At 35.6% G+C, this 22,676-nt stretch overlaps 1 protein-coding gene across 2 annotated transcripts in view; it reads left to right on the top strand.

Moving 5' to 3' along the window:
• Positions 1–22,676, top strand: part of BTBD9 (BTB domain containing 9) — a 108,497-nt gene that overhangs the window by 64,981 nt on the left and 20,840 nt on the right. The window contains exons 8-11 of one of the 2 annotated variants that reach the window (XM_066178425.1): positions 2,719–2,828; positions 10,760–10,949; positions 17,936–18,043; positions 20,128–21,085. In XM_066178425.1, the coding sequence (XP_066034522.1) occupies positions 2,719–2,828; positions 10,760–10,949; positions 17,936–18,043; positions 20,128–20,149 (430 nt within the window). In that variant the 3' untranslated portion in view covers positions 20,150–21,085. Of the gene's footprint in view, positions 1–2,718; positions 2,829–10,759; positions 10,950–17,935; positions 18,044–20,127; positions 21,086–22,676 lie in introns of those variants that run through there. The other variant, XM_066178424.1, reaches the window with a different exon arrangement.

Genomic DNA, 22,676 nt, shown 5'->3' with positions numbered 1-22,676 from the left:
GTTATCTGAATTATATGTGTCAGCTTTACAAATGTAAAGAGCAGAAGTAAAACATAATTTTAGTTGCTCACATATGTAGTCCCAACAGAGTGCCAATATAATAATTTCATATAAAGGAGAAGAATTGCTCTGGGATAAGTGGGAGATGAATGAGAGATGTTGCCAGGTAGATGCCTAGTTGATCAACCCAGGTAGTCAGTAGTTTAAAATTCTACCAAGATCCAGTAGAACATGCTGTTTCCCAATAGTCAAAACAATTTTCTTGGTAGTGGGGAAAAAACCCCACCAACCAGATTTTTCTGAGATTCCTATTGTGACAATTTTAGGGTTACATGTTGCTTGACTCTCTGTGGCTACAGAAGTCTGTGACATATGAATGAAACTCTTAGAGCACTTATGTATTATCAGTATCCATTATTCTCAAAAAGGGCCAGAAATTACAAAGTAAAGGGCAAATTTTTCATGTTGCATTCCCATTTACCATCTAGGGAAGTTCATCTAAACCCCACAAATTGATCAAGGTCTTTTCTTCAAAGAATGATTATGGGGTTTCTTCTGTCTTCCCGTCTTACCAGTTGAGTCTAAAGTCCATTGACAGTGGAGCTAGTTTAGGCATTGGACTGTGATTCTTTTACTCTGCAATCACACAAAGATTCATAGATAACTTTGTGTCATATGAATCTGCTTTGTAGCTGGCAGAAATATGAACAACTTCCAGTTGCTCTGAACAAACAATCAAGAAGTTTGCTCTAATGATACAATTTTATAACACACAAAAAAAAAACCCCTAAGTAAATTAGCTTTTAGAGCTAATTATGAAGCAGTTTCTTGTGTTCCTATTAATCTTGTTACTTTGTTTATTCTCTAAGCTCTTTAAGGCAAGGAAGCGTAACTGAAGGATGTCAAAGTACATATCCATTAGTAACACTCTGTTGGTTTGCCTGGTGCATTTTGTCCAAGCAGCACAGCTCAATCAATACATTCCTTGCCTGGGAGAGACAAGGGAGTCTCCATGGCAAGCCAACCTCCATGTGCACTTCCAAATGTTCCTAAATTATTCCTGTGTTTAATTGAATTCTGTGCTTCTGTGGCTGGAGGGAACAAGATCAGTTGCCGTTGTTGAATTTTGGACATTACCTGTGTGTTTGGGGTTCCAGCTGTGGTTGTGAGTTCATAAAAAGAAAGTCAGCTGGTTCACATGGGCCGGTCTGGGGAAACACCTTCTGTTTGCCCGACTGTCAACCAAGATTCCTGCGATGCTCTTCACATGCATTTGGCACTGCTACAGAGAAACGACTGAGTTGATTTTTACTCTTGAAACACAGATTCACCTTCTTTATGACTAATAAATATTTTCTCCACTTTTGCATCTTTACTTTTTCTACATAGACTGACTTTCAAGACATTTGATACTGTGATAATTGATCTGTGAGTTAATGCTAATTAGGCAATACCATATAATTCTTTGTTCCAAGTTATGATTATGAAAGTAATTTCTAAATTAAATTTGGAGGTTGAGCATTAGCGCAGTAAATAGCTATGATGGTTGTTTTATTGTTTAAAAAGAAAATCTCAGAAAGGATAGTCTGTATCTTCTCTACTTGATTTGATGAAGAATGCAAGCCAAAATAATGCTGTTGGTGAATGGCCATTAAGTTAGAAATGTAATTATACCATGTAAATGAAAGACAGACTAAAGATATTGCTTAAGATTCATACGTTCTGATAGTTGTTAATTGAAATTAGTTGAATTCATACAAAGCTTTCTGCAAGTGTGGGTAACCCATCTTATGAAGTAATTGGTATTTGGTTTAGGTAGTTTTCTGGTTGCTTGTTCAGCATTTATTGAGAGGCGTACAATAGCCCTTTTGAGATTTTTCAAAATTTATAGTAAGGACTGTTGGAACTCCTCAGAAAATGCGGAATCAGCCTGAATCAAGGTTAGTGATTCTTTATGGAAGGTGAAGTCTCCAGGATAATGCAGCAGGTGAAGAGGTCGTAGTGTTTGAGAGCAGCAATATTTGATTTGCAATTGGAGTGTAGAAACGTAAGTTATACCACCAGGAATGAAACCCAGAGTAGCTTTCTTTCATCATATTTGAATAAGGGTTTTTTTCAATATTAATAAAAGATACACCAACAGTGATTGATCTGCTGTTCATCCAGTGTTAGAATTAGAAACAGTCTTAATAAAATGGAATTAATTTTTGGCTTTTGAAGAAAAGCCTGACTCCTTTTTTGGGTCTGTCTTGGTTGTATGAAATCTTTCACGGTGCTGAAAATTTCTTGGTAAAAGGATGATTATTATTAGTGTTGTACTTATTGTTGTTGTTATTATTTTTATTATTATTATTATTATTATTACTATTGTTTAAAACCTCCATGAGCACATATTTGCACTAACAGACCATTTCTGAAACAGAAGGTCCCTAATTTTGCTTTTCTTGACGAATTAATCCAGAAGCATTTTTAACAGATTCCACATGTCTTTAGAGATTCTTTTTTTCTTCTTAAATTGTACTGGAGCCAGCATCCTGACTAGATGCAGACCTGCTATGAAACTGATATTCTTTTTTACTCCTTTTTCTTTTTTTTAAACAGTTGCTCAGTTTTTATGGGTCTGCACATTATAATCTAACTGAATCAATTATATTTAAGTGCACAGAAGTTGGTCGTGTTTAACTTGAGCTGTTTACCTTTTTTTTTGTTTCCCCATAGGTATATTCGAATTGTTGGGACCCACAACACAGTGAACAAAGTTTTCCATATTGTGGCATTTGAATGCATGTTCACGAACAAATCCTTTACTCTTGAGAAAGGTCTGATAGGTAAGAGATGAAACCATTTTCCTTTTTCATGAACTGTTGTAAACATTTGTCTTTTAAAGCTGGCCATTACTGCACTCTACTTCTGTTTCCATCCATAAATCTCTAAATTGAGTTAAATAGCATTGAAAGCATGGAATTAGTTGGCTAGTCCTTACAACTTCTATGAAATTCCAGTGCTGTGGATTAATTAATGATGCTGCAAGAATGCTAAAATTCAAACCAGCCATGCTGACAAAGCCACTGGTAGCTGTCAGTCATTTAGTGCTGGCAATATGACTTTTCTTTGCCTGTCACAGTATGGTTGCTCATGCCTCCCAGTAGGTTAGCCTGAATTCTCTTACAAGGATGGACTAAGCACAGCTATTTATTGTAGTGATGATGGATTTGGACATTTAGGGCCTCTTATACAGCCTGGTTACAACTGCTGAAAGTAAGCTCTCATGTGTTGATTTCCCCCCAAAGAGTCATAGACATGCTTAGCCATGGCAGAACATTATATCGGCTATGCTGCTATTACTCTCCGAACACCAGGCTGCTGGTGCTCTCTTAGCTCTGGGCAGCTTATATAACACTGATTTAAGTACCTTTATGTTACTTAAGGTAGAAATCCCCAACAGACCAATGGTACTGAATGATAAAATGTGTCACGGAAAGACTTAATATCGATTTTTTTTAATAGTTCAAATGGGGTGGTTTCTGTGCTTTCTTCCATATAAACTCAAAAAAGCCAGATCCTGAAGTTCATTGGAAAGTGAGTATTTAGTAGTTGTCTAGGTGGGATTTCCCATAGTTTATTACTATTGGTATAAAAACAAGAATTTCAGCAAAATTTTCGGAGTTCATGCTAGTTTTCAACATATATTTAAATTTTAAATATGTACCTGTCATGTGAGAAGGCAGGTTTTTAGTAAGACATATTCACATTAAAATTTTTCTGAGAAAACTGTAATATTTAGCCATGAAAAACCAAGACCCCATTCCTTCAGCCTGTTCCCTGTGCATTATACAAAGGCAAATCAAAAGCATTCCTTTTCTTTTAGGTAGTGTACAAGTAGTGTTGCAATTACAATTGACTACAAAATAGAATAAGCAGTAAAGAAGAACTGTGTTAAAAGAAAACATTCCTTCAGTAAGTTGGTTAGCAGAGAAACAAAGTATCTCAGATCTGATAAAACCTTTGAGCTAAATTTCATAGTTAGCACTGCCAGCTGTGAATTTTTAGAAACTTCATACAAAATCAGTTAGTGTGTACAAATACTTGTACATATTTGATTTCAGATGATCAAATTTATTTAGTAAATGCTGAATTTGGGACTTGAATAAATTTTTTTGAATGTCAACACAAAGTTTTTTTGATCATAAGTAGGCAAGGCAGTGCATCTGCACATGTTTGTCTAAGTGAAGTTACACTGTAGATGACTCGTCTTTCATAGACTCAGTTATTTTTTTCTAGTTGAGTGATCGTTCTGGTGAGACACTATTTAATCTATTTTAACATTTCTTAAGTTTTAAGGGTAATATAGGGGATGGAGACTTTATATGACTTTATTTAAAATCCTCTGTTAGTGAAAATATTTTTGTAGAATCTTTCAGGTGAATAGTCTTTGGACAGAATAATAGTGAGGGTTTCTGGTGTTAACGGTGATTCTTAATCAAGGGCAACTTTGCTGTTGTTCAGCATGGATCAGTCAAGCTGTTGTATGTGTATCAACAATAAGGAAAGAGAAGCCTGTAGGTTTCTACAGCTTTTTATATTTAAGGGATGTTAGTCAATACAATTGTTAGGAAATTAAAAGTAAGAATTTGGGGAGTAGTTAATTGAAAGACTTAATTTTTTTTTTTTTTTTTTTTTTTTTTTTTTTTTTTTTGGATGTGGATAGACTTCCAACTGTTGATTAGGCACCAGCAGCTGTATACATGAGCCACTAGAGTTTATGATGAGAAAGATACAAATGGAAAGATTTGGGGACTACTTGAGGCTAGTCCAGTTGTGCAATGGAGCTGGGGTACCTATGACTGTTCCATCAGAATTTTTGGCCCTCAGTATTGCCTATTCAAAAATATTCTCAACAACTTTGATCCAGCAAAGAAATATTATATCCATTTAATGCTTTTTTTCATACCTCTGATGATTACCATAAAGCGCCATACTGTATGGCTCCTGTGATCAAGCAGACTGTCTGTCCAAGGGCCACTTGTGTAAAACCTCAGTATTAGTACTAATGGGTTGGTACAGATTTAATTTATTGCTCTAATGAGGATTTGTAATGTTTGTTTCTGATTCTGAAGTGACCAGATACAATAAAGAGAATTGAAAGCAATTAGGAAAAATTAACGAAATATTTAGAAGTGCAGTAATCAGAGTAAATTGCTTTTAGGCTTGACTGAGTAGAGAAACTTTCATCTTAAACCCTTGAAAAGCAGTTCACTGGGTTTGTTGCTTATCCCATATGATATTAAATGCAGTATTAAATTGAGTTAGAAGAAACACAGCTGCTGTTTCTCTACCCCATTTTATTAAAAAAATGAAGTATTGGTCAGCCCGCAAAGACCATAAAGTCCTTTCAAAAAAAAGATGACCCCTACTTCTACCAAAACAACACTGAAGATAATATGTGAAGACTTTGTCATTTGAAAACTCATTCCAAAGAAATGAGGTCTCTGAGCTATTTGGTTAGAGATGTTCTGTGGAGACTTGAGTAATTATTTATTTAATTTTTGTAAAAGATACTCAACTTGATCAGAGGGTTGTATATGTGAAGAGCATAATTTATCAAATATATTACTACTGATATATAGTGTCTATGTAATGGCTGTCACTGTACAGTGAAGATTAGAAGGCTGGTAAACAAATAATAAAAATGAAGTGCTGTTTCATGATAAGAACAATTTTATGTTGTTTTGTTTTTGTGTACAAGGTTTTAATGAAAAATTACTAACTTGACATATTACAATTAAAAGTGAATGTGGAAGATGATTTATACAGTCACTTTGTACGATATTGGATGTGGTGCTGACATGACCCAGTGGTAGCTAAGTAGCAGTTTTGAAGCAAAAGCAGCAGAAAATGCTCTTTATAGCACTGTCTGGTGTTTAAGTGTTGGTTTACAGTTTGTTGTCTTGTGAAATGAGATGACAGAAAGGAATGTAATCATATGAAATTATTTCCCTAATGCAGAAGTTGGGGTTGAGATGTATTTTTCTTTTTGGCATAGTATTATCTCTAAATGTGTAAGTTAACAGTTTTTCATATTAAATTCATGATATTAACATAACTCTTTCATTTTAACAAGGATGAAAATATTCTTTAATCTCACATAGTGCTTGTTTATAATGAACTTCTGCTTATGAAATTTTGAATGGTCATTAGCCATTTAATCTAGAATCCAAAAAAAAAAAGAATATTTTCACACGTAAGAAACATACTCCTTTGGAAGCAGTACCTGGTGTCATCGATGTATTGTTAAATAATTTTAATCTGCCCAATGGCAAGATGTTACAACAGCAGTTAAAGGACTGCTTCTGTGCAAGGCCTCTAGATTTGTGGGAGTTTTTTTTCCCACCTTAACAGAGGAAAAAAATTCCTCTTCTCTGCCTCAAATGGAAAAAAGTTTGATAACCTCAGTCCTTTAATCACTACTCAGTGCTGAGGGGCAGTCAAGGATTTTGTGGGCTTGACCAACCTTCTGTCTGATTTTGAGCTGGTGAAGGTCACTTGGGAGTGCAATGTGGATGGCTTTTCCACAAAGCAGTGTTGGTGTGTAGTCAGTCTCAGTCTATCAGACTGTCTTGTAACTTGTACATTACACACAAAAGAGAGAACAGTGAATAATGACTGAAGAGCAGAAGATAGATGTAAAACACTGGAATATCCTTGGTCACCCTCTGGGGAATGCTGTTCAGTACTTAGGAATCATTGTGAACCTTCATTTGTGTTCTGTTCAATGCCTTAGGAGAACTTGTTTTAAAAGGGATAAAATGATACAAATAAATATTCACTTGTCTTTTACTCTGGCAGTTATTTAGAAAAAAAAAAGAAAAAGAGCAAACAAAATTGAATGTGGAACAGGGAGAAACCAGTCATATCAGCTTCCTAGTGTGTGGTTCAGCTTTGTAAAAAATTGCTTTGCCTCTCCCCAGGGAAGCAGTGAGAGATGCTGGTTTTTGTCTAGTTTAATGTTGACTCCACACAAAGCTATCATTTTTTTTTTTTTCTCTTTTAAAAAAGTTCACATTTTTCCAAAACAATGCAGGCTTACCCAGCAGTATAAGTCAGCTCTGCTGCAGCCATAGCTTTAGGAAATTATGAAAAGTTGAAGATAATCTATATACTGCAGGGATGTTTTTTTTTCCCTTTCTGCAAGGAAGGACAGCCACCTGGTCGGTTTCGAGAGAGATCTGTTCATATGGTCTCAGTTCTTTTTTTTTTTATCCTTTTCTGTCTTTTTCCAGTGCTACAAGGAGGGATGCACACTTCCTAAAATGACTGATGTTTCTGAAATTCTTCTGCAGACATAATTTTTAATGAAAGAGCCCTGTAGCAGCCAATTAGTTGGCAAAAGTATGGCCAGCTCTAGTGACTTGAATGGTTTTGTTCTAATTTATTGGATTAGGAATCATGAGTTGTAGCAAGTATCAAGTGAAGAATCAGCCTTCTCTGAACTCTTTCTAATACAATTTCTGACAGTTAGACAAAAACACGTATTAGTGAGGTTTTCTTTTACAGCTAAATATGGCTGGCAGAAAGCTTTTCACTGAAAAAGGTGAAAATATTGTTGATAGTTTTTTGAAGTTCACCTTTTTTGAGCTCTTGATTTCTTTGAATAATTTGATTGAAGATTCAAATTGAATGTAGTCATTTCATCAGCAAGTTTCAACTCAAGAAAATAGAAGAGTATGTGGAATGAACGACAGGACATGTGGCTGTACTTTTAATTAACTGACAAGTCTGTAGATTTCATTTTTTTTCTACCATGAAGCAAATACACAAGGGATAAATCATATATTGAATAAAGATTAGACTTAACACATCTTTTGGCATGTGGGAAATGAGAGCAAAATGCCTAATATCCTTTTAACTCTCTAATACAATATGATCAAACTCTAAAATAATTCTTGCAACCTTAATTCTCTTTTTCTTTAGTCTCAGCTTTCTATTTTCCAACCACCCAGGAACGAAACTTTTGTCAGCTTAGTAGATGTTCAAGTAGAGAAGTAATGCAATTTTATAGTTAAAAATTGAGCGATTGGAAGCTGAACGTTTAACAGATGTAATCATGAGAAGAAAGCCACTCCATACTAAAACAAAAATTTTTCTTCTAATGTAATTTCTTGTTTGTAGTTTCTTCACAATGCTAGTTTTGTAAGTGTTTTAAGAGAGTTCACTAAAAATGAACAGTTTTTTTTCAGTGATGACACATAAGCAGAGAACTTTTGACTATTGCCTAGAGTGCAGTATAAATATATTCAACAGTCCATAATGCTTTAAATTGCTGCTTTCCTATAAAATAAGACTGTGTAGTTGATCTGCTGACTCCCTGAATGTTTACTTTCATAATTTATTTAAGGTTTATTAATGGCTTATTCTGTGAACCAGTACATACACCCACTTTGTTCTGTTCCTTCCTGTGTTGCAAAAAGTTAATTTGAAGATTTTCTTTTGTTTCCACCCCCCCCCCCATTGTAGTGAAGTCACAGTGGGTGGACAGAAAGCAAAAGCTGACCTGTCCAGAATGAGAGATGAAAGGAAGTAGTCTACACTGAGATATGGAAGCCACTTGGCAGTCACAGCATGTACTTTTTTTTTCAGAATGCTTCAGGAGAAAAAAAATTCTTATGAAAAATCAAGTAGGCTAAAAATACAAAGTAAGAGAAACAAGCTTGAGGAGTGATAAATAAATATAACTGAGGCAACAACACACTTCTGGTGCATTTTTTTGTTGTAAGATCTCTAAGGACATATAACATATCCGTCTTATCTTTAAATATAGTCAGTATAGATGACCCTTAGGCCATTTCTTGAAAATTGCAATCCTTTATAAAAATACTATTGCTAGAATTAAATATACTGCCAGTTCTTCCTCACTCTATACTGCAACATAAGACAAGGAGACAAGAAAGTAAGTTTTAATAAATGTTTGATGCCACTGTCCTGTAACCTCAATCATCTTCTCCTTTTGTTTGCTTACAGAATGTGTTTGCTTTGCTAACACATGTCTTTGCTGTTCCATAAAAGCAAATCAGACTTTTCAGCCCAAAACTGTTGTATGAACAGTAGCGGAAAAAAATCCACCGATTTTTGTATTTGTAATCTTCACTTTTCTCTGACAATATTGGTTACTGAAAGAGCTGGATAGCTGCTGGATTAAAACAAAAGAAACAAAAATAGAAACAAGACTGTTGGTTTTGACAGTTTCTATTTGTAAATAAGTGACCTGAATTGAAGCAGAAATTCTAACGGGAAAAAGGGAGACAACCAAAAGACTTGAAAATACAGCACAGAGCAGAGTCCCCACCAGATGGTACTTTTAATAAATTCATCAAGCGTATATAAAAGATGATAATGAACATTCAAAATAGGGAGTGGCAGACCCCCTAGAGAAAAGGAACAGGATGGCACATTCTGTGCACTTCAATTAGTCAGAGTCACTTTCTAATTAGCTGTTGTAGGGAAGACCACAGAATTATATTAAAAACACACCAAGACAGTTTCTGTACAGTTTTTAAGGACTTTTTGACTAAGCAGGGTAACACCTTCTTACCCATCTTCTCCCATCTTTTTAGGAGGGTTGTGGGTTAGTGCAGAAATCTAAACGTGAGGAGCCGGATGATGCTCAGAGGTCACAGAGGCAAAACATTGCATGAACTGAGCTGCACTACATTCAATCAATCACTTATCTAGAGTGTGTCTGGAATATGCCATGGAGCCTCAAAATGAGCATTGGTTTTGACTCTATCCTTTACTCATTTTCTTTTTTATCAAGATTGCAATAGCTTCCTCTTCCTAATAAAGAAACAGCTCTATATAGAAGAGGCTGTAAAGCCTATATAAAACGAATACGCAAATAAGTTCCCTTACTCCCAGGGAGGAGAGGAAGAAAAGGAAGTCAAGTTATTTAATTCAATGCCAGTACTCTTAGTTTGCATTGTTAGCCTTTGCTTTTTTCAGATTGTTCCCAGTGAACTACTTCTAATGTCTAACACCTGCTCTCCTCTAAGAATCTGGGAATTGTTTAGAGCCTCTTATCAGTAATAGGGGAATCAGGAGATTTCTGGAATATTAAAGTGGTGTTTTTAGTAATTTTTTTATGAGCAGACAGTGATGATAGTACATTTGATAATGTAGTTGCTTTTCCGGAACTGGTTGCTTTTCCACTGCCTTGGATTACTACTTGGCAATGAGCTTGCAGTTTTTTCCCATGTGTTCTTCAAGGTGTTTTGGTTGGTTAGTGGCTTTCTTAAGAGTATGTTTCTGATACCAGTAGCACAGTGAAATCACTAGCTCTTCATGGAAAATTCTCTCTGTTTTTTGCATGCTGAAGCTCTGAAATTTCTCATAGCTATGTTTCAGCCATTTTCAGATGTTACAGGGAGGTTTCATCATGAAAACAGGAGGAATTTATTTCAAAATTTCTAAAGTTTTGCTGGACAAGGTATTTTTTCCCAATTGTGTTAAAAGAGTGCTTTCATATCACCAATACTGAAATCCATCTGTTAATTTACCAAGCTATTCTGGAATCAGTGCTATAAAAAAATATCTGTTCCACTTGTTCATCACTTGTTCATAGTTCATGTTATGTGAGTTAAATTTCCTTCTGTTGATCATATTTTCTGTCTTTTTTTTTGTCAGTTCTTCTCCAGAAATAAAGACCATTGGCATCTGAACTGTTTTCTGACTGTGTGTCTGTCATCTTCGTGTTTTTGATTCACAGTTCCCACTGAAAATGTTGCAACAATTGCAGACTGTGCCAGTGTGATTGAGGGTGTGAGTCGCAGTCGCAATGCCTTATTGAATGGAGACACAAAAAACTATGATTGGGATTCTGGATACACATGCCACCAGCTTGGCAGCGGAGCTATCGTAGTGCAGCTGGCACAGCCCTACATGATTGGATCAATACGGTAAGAGGATTTATTTTTTTCTAAATTAGGGGCCACAGTGAAATTTTTGCTGAGCAGTTATTTTCTTTAGAATGTGTGACATTTGGAAATTACATTAATTAGGGGCTAGTTCAATAGTTGTCATTTTGCTTCTTACTTCAGTGTAACAGGCATGTTAAAAATTAAATGTGTGAATTATATGTCAAGACACACAAGTGCAATTCCAGGAAATATTACTTTTCAGAGGCATAATAGTAATAGCAGTCAAATTATGAGATTAAAGTTATATACTTATTTTAAAATAGAATTTAATTGCAGTCTCACTTATGGTTAAATAGGTGCAGTTACTCTTATCCACCTCATTCTGAAAACAATTTTCTTGAAGAAAATCATCATGTCAAGTCAGTCAGGCTTCCTTTTCTCTCTACAATTAGTGCTAGTTCTTACTTAAACATGGAGGGTGTAAAAAAGATACAGCAACCCGAATATTGATTTGCAAGGCTGGATTAATGAATGTGTTTAGATTTGGATTGAAGTTCATTGGTCTGTTTCTACTGTAAATGTGTGTATACATATGAAGATCAAAATTTTGGCTGATGTAGGGACTTAGGAAATAGATAGGAGAGCGGAATTTTTCACAGGTGAAAAGAAAAATAATCTTTTCAAATTCAGATTCTCTGACTATAAATGTTTGGGGTGTTAGTTTCATAAAATCACGCATACAAAACCTTGTCTTAATGGCATCATGGTCTTTGTAAATTTTGACTATGTAGTCAGGGACTTAATTTGTATGCTCTGTGACAGTGAAATAAAGATTTCTGAAGTTCAGAGTACCAGTGATCAAAGACTGAAATCCCAGGTGAGTACTGGCTTGCAATAGAGACCATGTACGTAGATATGTATTTCTGGGAGCCCCCTGTTAAGAGCTGCCAAGTGAGACTTGAAAGCTCTTTTATAACTGCCAATTTCTGTTTTGTGTGGTTTGGTTTTGGCCTATGGCATTGTCGTGATGGTTGTAAAACTTTGAAGATAAAGTTTGACATTAGACATCCAGGCAAATCCCTAAGCCAACAAAAGTAGTGTTTTATGTGTATGCAAGCTGTAGATGTTATGCACAATGCAAGTCCAGCATTGTTCTCACTGTGTGAAATGAGTAACTGTGGTTGGCAAATTCCCACACTCATCTGAGTTTGGTGTTGTTAATATTCTGTTAAATTTTGCATCTCAAGTAGGAAACAAAGCAGGACTCAGATTTCTTTAAATAGATAAATGAAAGTGTAATTCCGTCGTTTTCATGGCACTTTAAACTTAAGTAGCAGTTAGGGCTTTGCCCATAAAAAAGAGTAAGAGAAGAATATACGAACTGAAATGCATAGTTTCTCAGTTTCTCTGTCTTCCTATCTTACTGTTTTCTGTTATCATTCAGTTGATGCATTGTACCATCTTTTCCAGTTAGTGAAAAAACTTGACTTTCCTATAATAAATGCTATGCTATTGTTTATTCTGCTGGAGAAGATTTTTAATATGTTTCTTTACTAAATAGTGTGTTAGGTGAAATAAACTTCTGGTTGCCAAGAGATGATAACTGTGTAATCAGCAAGTGTGTCGAGCATATTAAAAAAACCCCCAAACATTACATAAGTCAAAATTCATAGGCATTTAGTGATTTATGTGGTATTGAATTGTTCAGGTACGGGTTCAGAATCTCATCTTTCTTTGTCAGTTTCCCTGCATGTATAGTACAAACAAGATTAATAGCTTACTTTACAAAAAATAGCAATAATAAACATCACAGTCTTGGGTATCTTCTGACAGAAGAGACTACCTGCATTGCTTAGAGACAGAAATGCTAGCAGCATGTCATTTTTCCCTTTTTGTGTACTGCCTAGAAGAACAAGTGCTTTGAGTTGCAGCCTTGTCTATTGCAGGTCATGGGCAGCCAAGGGAAGCTGCCCCTTGGAGTGAGGAAATGAAGTTTTGCTCTGTGGCATCTACAGCTTTGGCAAGGATCTGGAACAAGTTCTATATTAAGCAGTGCTAAAGGTGGTGACAATGGTCTCTTTATTCAGCATCAGGAAATCTATGTTTGGTACAGAAATCCAATTATATATAAACATAGATGACAGCAAAAAGTCTTAGTATTTAATCTTAATGGAAGGAAGAGAATTTTTTTGTTAACAGAATGTCTGCCACAACTGATCAAACTGTATTCACTGCCTGTTTTCCTGCTGTTTGCTTGTTTGAAAACTCCCTTGATCTCATGCTCCCATGCATAAAAAAAAAATGTAGGAGCATTTGCTTTAGGCTGGCAGTACATCATGACTGCAGAATGACATGAATTCCGCTGCCCTCAGAAACTGAGTCATTATACCCATGGGTTTGGATTTTAAGTGAATAATTAGGAATTAAAGTATGTATCTTTTTAGTTCAGAAACACAGATGTGCCATTGAATATATTTATTTCAGAGAGGGTAAATATATAAACCTCTGAAAGAAGGTAGTAGCTGTTTTTAGTCTATAGAAATGGGAAAATCACTGGAGAGAGCCTCCAAGACATGTTACCATGGCAACTAAATTCTGAGTATGAAAAAAACAGAAGAACTATTGGTGTTCAAATATGCCTTAGAAATGCAGAGAGTTGAATGTTTCAGGAATATATATTGTATGCATGCTTTCTGCCAAAGTCATTCCAATGTCTAAGAATCTTAGCACCCTTCAGGTGGGAAGGGACTTGAGGGAGAAGACATCTAGGATCAGGTTGTTTCTCAAAGAAGGCCAGTTATGAAAAAAACCCATCCCAATCCAGCCTTTATGCACTCAGGTCTTGAAAATTTCCAAGGCAGGAAATTCCACAACTTCACTGGGTAGCCTGCCGTAACCTGTTCTCAGATATTGACAGGTGCTGTTAGGTTCCTCCCCAACCCCAAGCCTCCTTGGGCTAAACAAGCCAGCTTCCCCAGTCTTTTGCACAGGATGCGTGCTTCAACCTCATGAACATTTTGATGGTCCTCTGCTGGAGTTGCTGAGATGTATCAATGTTCTATTTGGATCCAGAAGAGGATTCAGTATGCCAGGCATGATCTAACAAGTACAGAACAGTAATCTCTTCCCATTGTTTGGCTGGCTCAGTTCCTGTTACTCCAGCTCCATATGTTTCTAGCCTTTATTTCTGGGAAGGCACACAAGCAACTAATGACATCAGTTCAGTTTGACTCAGGAATTCCATGGGAGACCACGTTGAAACTTTAAGATTGAATACTTCTTCATGTATTTGTATATAAATTTGAAGCTCTTGACTTCCACATCAAAATGTACTCAGAAATTCTGAAAGAGGTCTAATGACAATCATGGCTCAATACTATTTTCTAACAGAGAAGACATGGAAAACATGGAGATTTCAACCCATTCCCTTCAATCCAAATTATTCTATAATCCTGTGTTGTTCTGGTTTTTTTTAACAATTGTTACTAAACATGGTCTTTTAGATTATGAAATCTAAGAGATATTTAAAAGTTTTTTTCTTTTATTAGTTCTCAAAACAGCTTACAAGATACTTGAAACCGTTAACAGAGTAAATGTTAGTTTAGATGTTTTTCCACATAGTTGCCTGTCTGGACACAAAATATCTTTCTCCTTTTAGACCCTGAAAAGGCCCATATTAGTGACAGAAAAACTATAGTGTTTAATTAGGAACAGAAAGAGAACAACTGGTGTGTGTGTAACATAGTAAACATAATTTAATTTTTTAAATGGTTAAAATGTGAACATTGCAGCAGCTGCCATATCACACACAATAACTTTCTGTCAATTCTCCCTGCATTTATCTGGAATAGAAATACAGTACTATTATGCTACAGTCTTCAGCTGATTTTTCCTATAAATTAAGAAAAAAAAAAAAAAGAAGAAGAAAGATTTGTTAGAGTGTATGTGGTAGAGATGGAATTCTATGCCGTAGTGATTTTCATGTTAGAATACATAGAAATACTTCTTGTCTTTAGAAAAGTACATGAGCTACTTATCTAACTTTAATATTTTTGAAGACTTTAATGCTAGTATGAAAATGATAGCTTTTCATATTCATATTAAATTAACAAACAGCATCAGTGAACCTGAATGTTTTTTCTGTTTGCTTATACCATCATCATATACATCTGTTATGCTTTCTGATTTTCCATACCACTTCCACTTATGAAGCTTTTCTTTCATTGCTGCTCATTTTCTGTGCTTGCCTGACTCAAGAGTAAAATCATGACTCAGAATGAATGATCATAGGAACACTTAGAAAATATGGAGAAATTTTCTCTCCTTTGTCGGACCTTTGTAGGAAGAAAGACTGGTTTCTTGCAAGGTAACTACTGAAACATAAATATCTACAGAAAATTGAAGGAGTTTAAAGACAACCACCGGCAAAAATACAACAACAATGGTATAAAAAACCTCCTTCCGTGTGGAAGGGTTTTTTCTTTCTCATTCAAGGTGTGTCACTACTTCATGTTTTAATTTCTGTCTTCTGGGTTTCTACAAGTAAGCAAGTGGTTTATGAACACAGTACTGTCAAATACTTATCTGTATGTTCTCTGTAGTGACTGCCAGTACTCAGAAAGCAGGTGACATGCTATCAGATGCATGCCAATATTGTTTGGTATTCTGCTAACACCTAGAGTTTATGTAGTTATACAGCAGTCTGAACTAAACAGTGACAATCTTTTTTACAGAAATCTAAAAGTAAAAAGTAAGCACAGACAGCAAAAAATGTTTTTAGAAATGCAGAACATTCAGTCACAGGGCAGCACATGGCATTTAGGGACATACTGTTTAAAAGAGTACTGCAGCTTTTTGTGCTTTTTTTTGTTTGGTTTTTTTTTGTTTTGTTTTGTTTTTTGGTTTTTTGTGTGTTTTTTTGTAGCAGGTAGCCAATATAATCTTTTCTTGTGCCTGCAATGTGAAGTTTTATTCATATTTGAAAAGCTTTTATTTTATAAACCGAGGCATTGTGAACATGTGATGTAAACAGCAATGTCGTATTAAATGATTCACAGGCTTAGACTCCAGATACCCAAAAAAGAAATATGTTTAAATCTCACAGTGTTGCAGGGTGTAAGCTGGATAAATCTTCACTCAAATTTTCTTTCTCAGTCCTGAGGGCAAGATACACTAATGAGCTAATTTAACTTTTTATTTCAATCTGGAAAGTCCTAAGAACATGGGCAATTTTGTTATAAACAGATGCATTTCTAATGGGTATAGTTCTGACTTTTTAAGTGGAATATTCTCCTTCCTGTCATTTAATTTTCATCTTAGCAAAACATAGCTTTGCTAAAAAATTTCAGCATGGTAATTTGCCTGTAATGTGTTGCAAAGATTTTTGTGCCTGGCATAAGAAGTGGTCTTTGTGCTCAGTGCACACTGGTGAATATTCTAGTTGTCACCTGAAAGCTTTTCACTGCTTATCCAGAAAGGCATTTCAAACAGAGTAAATTCCAAATAAGTTCTACTGTCAGTCTACATCCTGAGTCTCTCCTAAAAAGCTACTAGAGAACAAATAACTTTTTATTTTCCTTCAGAAGTGTCAAAGGAGCAGAAATCTCCATTTAGCATTCATGCAAAGTCACTTTGGAAAATATGCTGCTGACTTTAATTCACTCATTGTTTGGTTTGTAATAATTGTAAACTGCATGATTTTTAAACCTATTTAATGAGATTAGGTTGATTTGGGAGAGAGCAATTATACATTTTTGAAAGGAACAAATATGTCCTGTTAGCCTTTTGCTTTAAAACCAAGCCAGCTCTGTTTTAATTACAGTATTGTTAGCTGAAATTACAGTCACCAGTGTGCTTCTGATATTCAAACTCTTGATCATAGCTTTGAAAACATAGATCAAGGAAACAGCAATGCGTCACCATGATAAAAAGGATTCTATTGAAAAGCATAATTAGCAACATTTTGATAGACTTTTTTAAGGAAAACAAATTTATGTTGTTTTGGTTTTTTTTTTTTATTTTTCCTCTTTATATCATTTAGAAGACTTGGTTTAAATATAAATGTTTAATCAATTCAAGACCTGTTGAATAGTAGTAGTTACCAAATAGAGGATTGTAATCAGTAAACTTCTTTTTTTAAGAAAATGCACTTCATTCCATGTCTTCAGAGACCTCTCAGCTGTAGAAAAGCAGAATGGGGCTAATCAGATGAAGGAGAGGTGTTGAAGTTGGGTGGTTATATTTTGGGGTGTGGGATTTTTTTTAAGTCTGTCATGATGCCCCAGACAACTCTTTACTCTTTTTTTACTAAGTCAACTCTGAATTTTTTAATTTGCAAATAGACAGTATTCATATCTGCTAAAAGACTTTTGTTCAAAGTGTTTTAATTTAGCTTCTTAAAGCTACTTTTGACAGCATATTAATCAAAGGCTATTCAATATCACCTACTGCCCTTCCTGAAGGAATGCATGTTTGTTAGACCTATCGTCTTTCTTTTTTTTCTGCCTTTTTAGCAATTTGTTTAACAGTTTTTTGCCTTTTTTCCTCTTCTGATGAACCAGGACTGGGAATTCCTATTTTTTTTTATTTTTTTTTAATATCTTTCTGATATATTTGCCAAAAACCAAGAAAATACAATTAAAAGGGCAGCATAATCCTTTTAATCACCTAATTCTTTTTTTTCTGTCCTCTCCTAAACTGGCATTTTGAAACAGATCTTTGCATCGTGAAAAAGAAGGCAGTGCCACGTGGGAAATAAATTAAAAGTAATTGAATGAATGTAATAGATCAATGTTCATAAGTTGGTTATTATAAGCCTGTAAGTCTATTACTGGCCTCAGGATATTAAGAGTAGAGACACTGCAGTTTGAAATGGAAAAAAAGTAAGGACTTAGTTGAGTGTTAGAGGTACATTCCAAAAGAAATAGTTACATTTAGAAAGGATTAAATGGAGAAAATAAAGGGCTAGAAAAATTTAAAGGTTGATTTGATTTTAACTTACCATTCAACACCTCCTTCATACCTAGGTTGCTACTTTGGGACTGTGATGATCGGAGCTACAGCTACTACATTGAGGTTTCAACAAATCAGCAGCAGTGGACCATGGTGGTGGATCGCACAAAAATTTCCTGCAAGTGAGTTTAGTTTTTTCCACTCATTGGCACAAATCAAGAACACTGAAAATTGGGGGTTTTGGTGGGTTTTTTGTTCACTAGTTGCATAGGTTACTGTGTAAAGAATGATCATTGCATGATCAAACCTGTAGATCAATGCAAGACTTTCAAACCAGAATCAATTTCTTAAGATCGGTACTGGATCTTCAGACAATCACTTGGATCTTCGTCCATAAAAAGTCTGCCTACCTTACCCTTGGTTTTGTGATCACTGGAAGTTAAACTGTGTTTTTCTGGAGGTCGCATGTTTATGGTGACCCCTGGTGTCAAACCACTCTGCCTTGAGAATTGTGGTACGAGAGGGGAAGGAGCATACATGGGTAAAGGATATTGCTAATCAAATGTTTTTCGCCCTTATCAAAAGGCATAAATGTATTGTATGCCATCTGAAGAAAGTGGGGAGAGTGAGGGTAGGAACAAAACCATGGTAGGCCACACACTTGCCAAAACTTGACCTTGTCTCTGTTCAAAAGCAGAGTAGCTAGCTGACTAATGCACCGAACACTCTGCTTTTGAAAAGCACTCTTCCAGAGAAAAAGAGTGCTCCTTGAGCAGAGATAAAGAAGAGAGAAAAACTTCCATTTTCATTTGAATACTTAAATCAGGAGAAATCAGGCATGAATACTCTCCACATGTATACTCTCCGTTGCCTTTACTGCAATTTCTGCTGATAAAATCCATTTCTCAAGTATGGAAGAATAATTTAGTGCTAAAGAGCTTTCTTAAACCATGTGATGATGGTTCTAATTCCTAGCAAAGAATGACCTAGATACTGGTTGTGGAATTGAAAAAACAGTCTGCAAATTTATATATTACATATCCAGAAGCCAGGTATGCTCAGCATTCAGTGAATGTTGATGGGATGTGATTTCCTGATTAAGCCCTGGGGAAGCTCAAAATTATAAAAATCTTACATCTTTCATTTTCCCTGAGTCAGTTTTCCATAAGATTTGCTTTATTTCTTTGGACAAAATTCAAGTCATCAGCTTATATAGGGTCTGCCCCCACCCATCTTGTATTTGTGCCAACCGAAACAAACTTGATTTTACAAATTCAGAAGCATTCTGAATTCTCAGTTTGCCGCATCAAGCAAGAGAGTTACTCAGTCCTTTGTAGCAGCACTGCTGATACACATTTTTCTGAAGTTTATATTTCATCTCTTAACAAACAGTGTGACTCAAATGCTTTACAATGCACTCTAGACGTGCTGGTGAAGGAGAACTTGACACGTCCTTTCAGTGCCTGTAAAGGGCAGGGTATTGATGGGCAGAAAACCTGGGTTCTGCCTGCAGGTCTGGAGAATGATTAAATCTTTACTCGTTCTCAAAGGCATCTCAGCGTAATAGATAAAACTCATCTTTTTGTCTGCCTCCAGCAGTGGGAGCACTAAAAGGCTGAAACCACAAAAGGGAGAGAAAGAGAGATCAGGAATCTTTGTGCACTTTTTCCTTTTGCATTTTGATATTGAAAGCCTTCTAACAGTCAAAAGGAACACTTGCTTAAGTATGCACAATGCAGGTAAAATTGCTGATAGACTGCCCAGTTCAAATATCTTTTTGATATCTTTTTTTTGTTATTTTCAAAGCCTTAGCCTTGAGCAAATAAAGGTACATCCCTAAAGTAAAGAAAGCTGCCTTCTCTGGGTATACTTCAAAATCTTGATTCAAAACATAGGTACTCTGGAAGTTCTCAAAGCTGTGACTGCAGGAACAATTTTCATGTGGATTAAAGAATTGTATTTTGCCTAACTTCTTGCTCTGACAGATGTGCAATCAGCTGGCATAATGCCAGTCTTTATTCTTGAAGACTACAGACATAGAGTGTCCTAGCATTGTCTGTAACTATCTCCTTTAAACAGATAAAAAGACCTGGTCGTGAAACTTCCAGAGTTCACTGACTATCAAATTTCAGGTGATTTCTTTGCATCTGATAGCATTTTTTATGTGCAATTTATGTCTCTTGCCTTTATGATCAGAAATACAGACTGATAGAAATATAGACTTTTTCAGTCAAAGAAAGCTAAATGTGTTTCATTTTATTTTCAGGTATGATTTGCAGAAGTGCTGAAGTTACTTCAGCTCAAAAATTACTTGAATTTTAATGGTGGTTTGATAACTAAGTGTATGTATCATATAAAAATAAATATATACTATAATGGCTATAATATCAATATCTTTTCTCTAGTTAATTTGTTAAATAAATACATAAAATGCTATATCACTGCCAAATGCTACAAAAGTTAGGACTGGTCTGTAAAGAACAGAGCACTGTAATTTCATACGGTGTATAATTATATGCAGTACTGACACACTCATTTTTTACTGAAAAATACTAAAATGCGGTATCATCTAAAAAAGCCATACTCTTAATGCTTAAAAACAGTTGAATATAGAATGGAAGAGACATCATTATTCAGTGGCTGTTGTGCTGAATGAGGGCCCACACTTAAAATTGAGTAAACTTTCAATATGGTGGTAGAGACTTCTAAATGAAGAGGGAAAATTTGAACCAGTCACTGCCAGGAATATGTGAAGAACTAACTTTTTGGGTTAGTTTCTGAAATTAAAAGAAAAAAAAAAAAGCTCACATTGAAAACCTGGGGAGGGTTGCCATGAAAACAAACAACATGTTTTCACTTTAGATAATTTTAACAGCAATAACAGAGAAGATAGAGCTGGATTTTAACCAAAATTAACAGATGCTGGTAAAGCGGAGGTGGTACAGTTTTTCTGGTCTACTGTCATAGTGTAATGGTGAAGATGCTCCTGCTTGATGCAAAGGATTTCTTTTTTATCTGTCTGTCCTTCTTAGGACATTGGTATTTTTAGTCTACCTCTGAATGCCTTCTGTTGCTGATTTACAGGCTCCCCAAGGAAAAGGAAGGATCAAACTGAAGCACTTGTACCTGGGTTTGACTCACCATCAGGTTTAGGCAGACAGCTACAATGCTTACATTTGGTTATTTTCATTAGCCAGACTAGAGCATACAGGGATAGAAACAACAGTGCCCTCATCTCTTTGTTCTCTGTGTTTTTGAATGTTGGGCTTCTCTCTCATTTGGATGAAACAAAACTAATCTTTTGCTAATGTGGTCAAATTTTGCAACTATTTTTTATCTCAGCCAAGTTCTTTTTTTTTTTTTTTTTTAAATCAATATTTGAGATCTCAGCCCGAAATTAACTAATCCTATGTTGGTATAAAAATTGTCTTCACTTAGACTTGTGTCTTTGTTTATGGAAAATGAGAAGTAGGTATGTCTTTCCATGCGACTGTGATTGCCTTCTTGACTGCAAACACCTCTCAGAGGAGCAGTCAACTTTCACATGTATCCATGTCAGGCTAAAATATTGATTCTTTCTTAAAAGTATGCTCCAAATTACATCTGTTTCTCTTACCAGTTCTGGAGATGTGAGTACAATATAAGTGGTTGATATGGTCTTGAAATCCTGAGGTTACCCATAATGGCGTTAGTCCTGTGTTTAATATATTGCCGTAGACTGAAGAGCTCATTTGCTTTCCAGTTTAGAAAATCAAAGTGGATGTAGTTAAAACATGGGAGAATTTCAGAGACCCACATTTGAAGAGGCAGAATACTTCAATGAGAAATTTTGCATTACTAGTAATATTCCCTGTTAATTTTCCTGTCTTCACAGATGTGTGGGTAAGGGTTCTTTCTGTGGATAAGACTTTTTTTCCTTCACTGTTTGCTGCTTGGCTTTCTGGCTACGTGTTCTTGCAGTAGAGTTACACTTCTGTGGAAGTCATTAGCCTGCTGTCTTGCAAGTGTTCTGTGAGGTCTCCAAATAATTTTTGTTCAGTTGCTGGCACAAAGGGTTGGATGAACCGTCTGCCAAACACAGACCTCAACAGACACCTTTGATAATCGGGAAGTGGCAAAAAAACTTACGAGAAAGAAAATTAAATTATGTTTAAAGAGCATGCATTGGTTTTGACAGACTACTGAAGCATGAACTTTCCCTTTAAACTATCAGTGTGATGCTTTAGGTTGTTTTAATGGCATTTTTAATGTAGTATTTTGTGTAAATTAATAACTCAGTGCTCAAAGGCAGGAAGTGACAGGCTAGTCCTAACCTGCTCGTCTCCCAGTTTTAAAAGGCTGAAGAAAAAAACTGGATGTCTGTTATCTTCACAGGGGAAGCTTGTGTACCTTCCCTAAGTGAGAGCCAATTAATGCATATTGGTTGTGTAATTGACAATTTTCACATGCTCTGTGGAGGCTATTTTTTTTTCTTTTCCACAATAAGCTGTTTTTCTCTGCACAGTATGACAGTAATGAAAAACAGTCATGTTCCCTTCTATTTTTAAAAACATTTATGATAAGTGGACTTGAGCGTTAGTGTCGAACAATGGAGACTTGCACTTGTTAAGAGAATTTGCTGACAGAGTCTGAAAGTCAAATGAAAAACCGAGGATACCAAAGGCCAGGAGGAGAACCAGACCTCAGAGTTAATGACACTTCTGATAAAATAAACCCTGCAAAGACAAATACTAAGTAGGCTATCACAGTGCTCGTCAACTCAGTGTCGTTCTTCAAGGTTCTCTTCTTTGCAGTTATTGTGAAATTGATCTAATC

The sequence above is a fragment of the Chamaea fasciata genome, unplaced genomic scaffold (assembly GCF_029207755.1).
Source record: "Chamaea fasciata isolate MVZ Bird 193981 ecotype frontalis unplaced genomic scaffold, bChaFas1.0.hap1 SCAF_3, whole genome shotgun sequence".
Taxonomy (NCBI): domain Eukaryota; kingdom Metazoa; phylum Chordata; class Aves; order Passeriformes; family Sylviidae; genus Chamaea; species Chamaea fasciata.
This window is presented reverse-complemented; position numbering and strand designations above follow the sequence as displayed.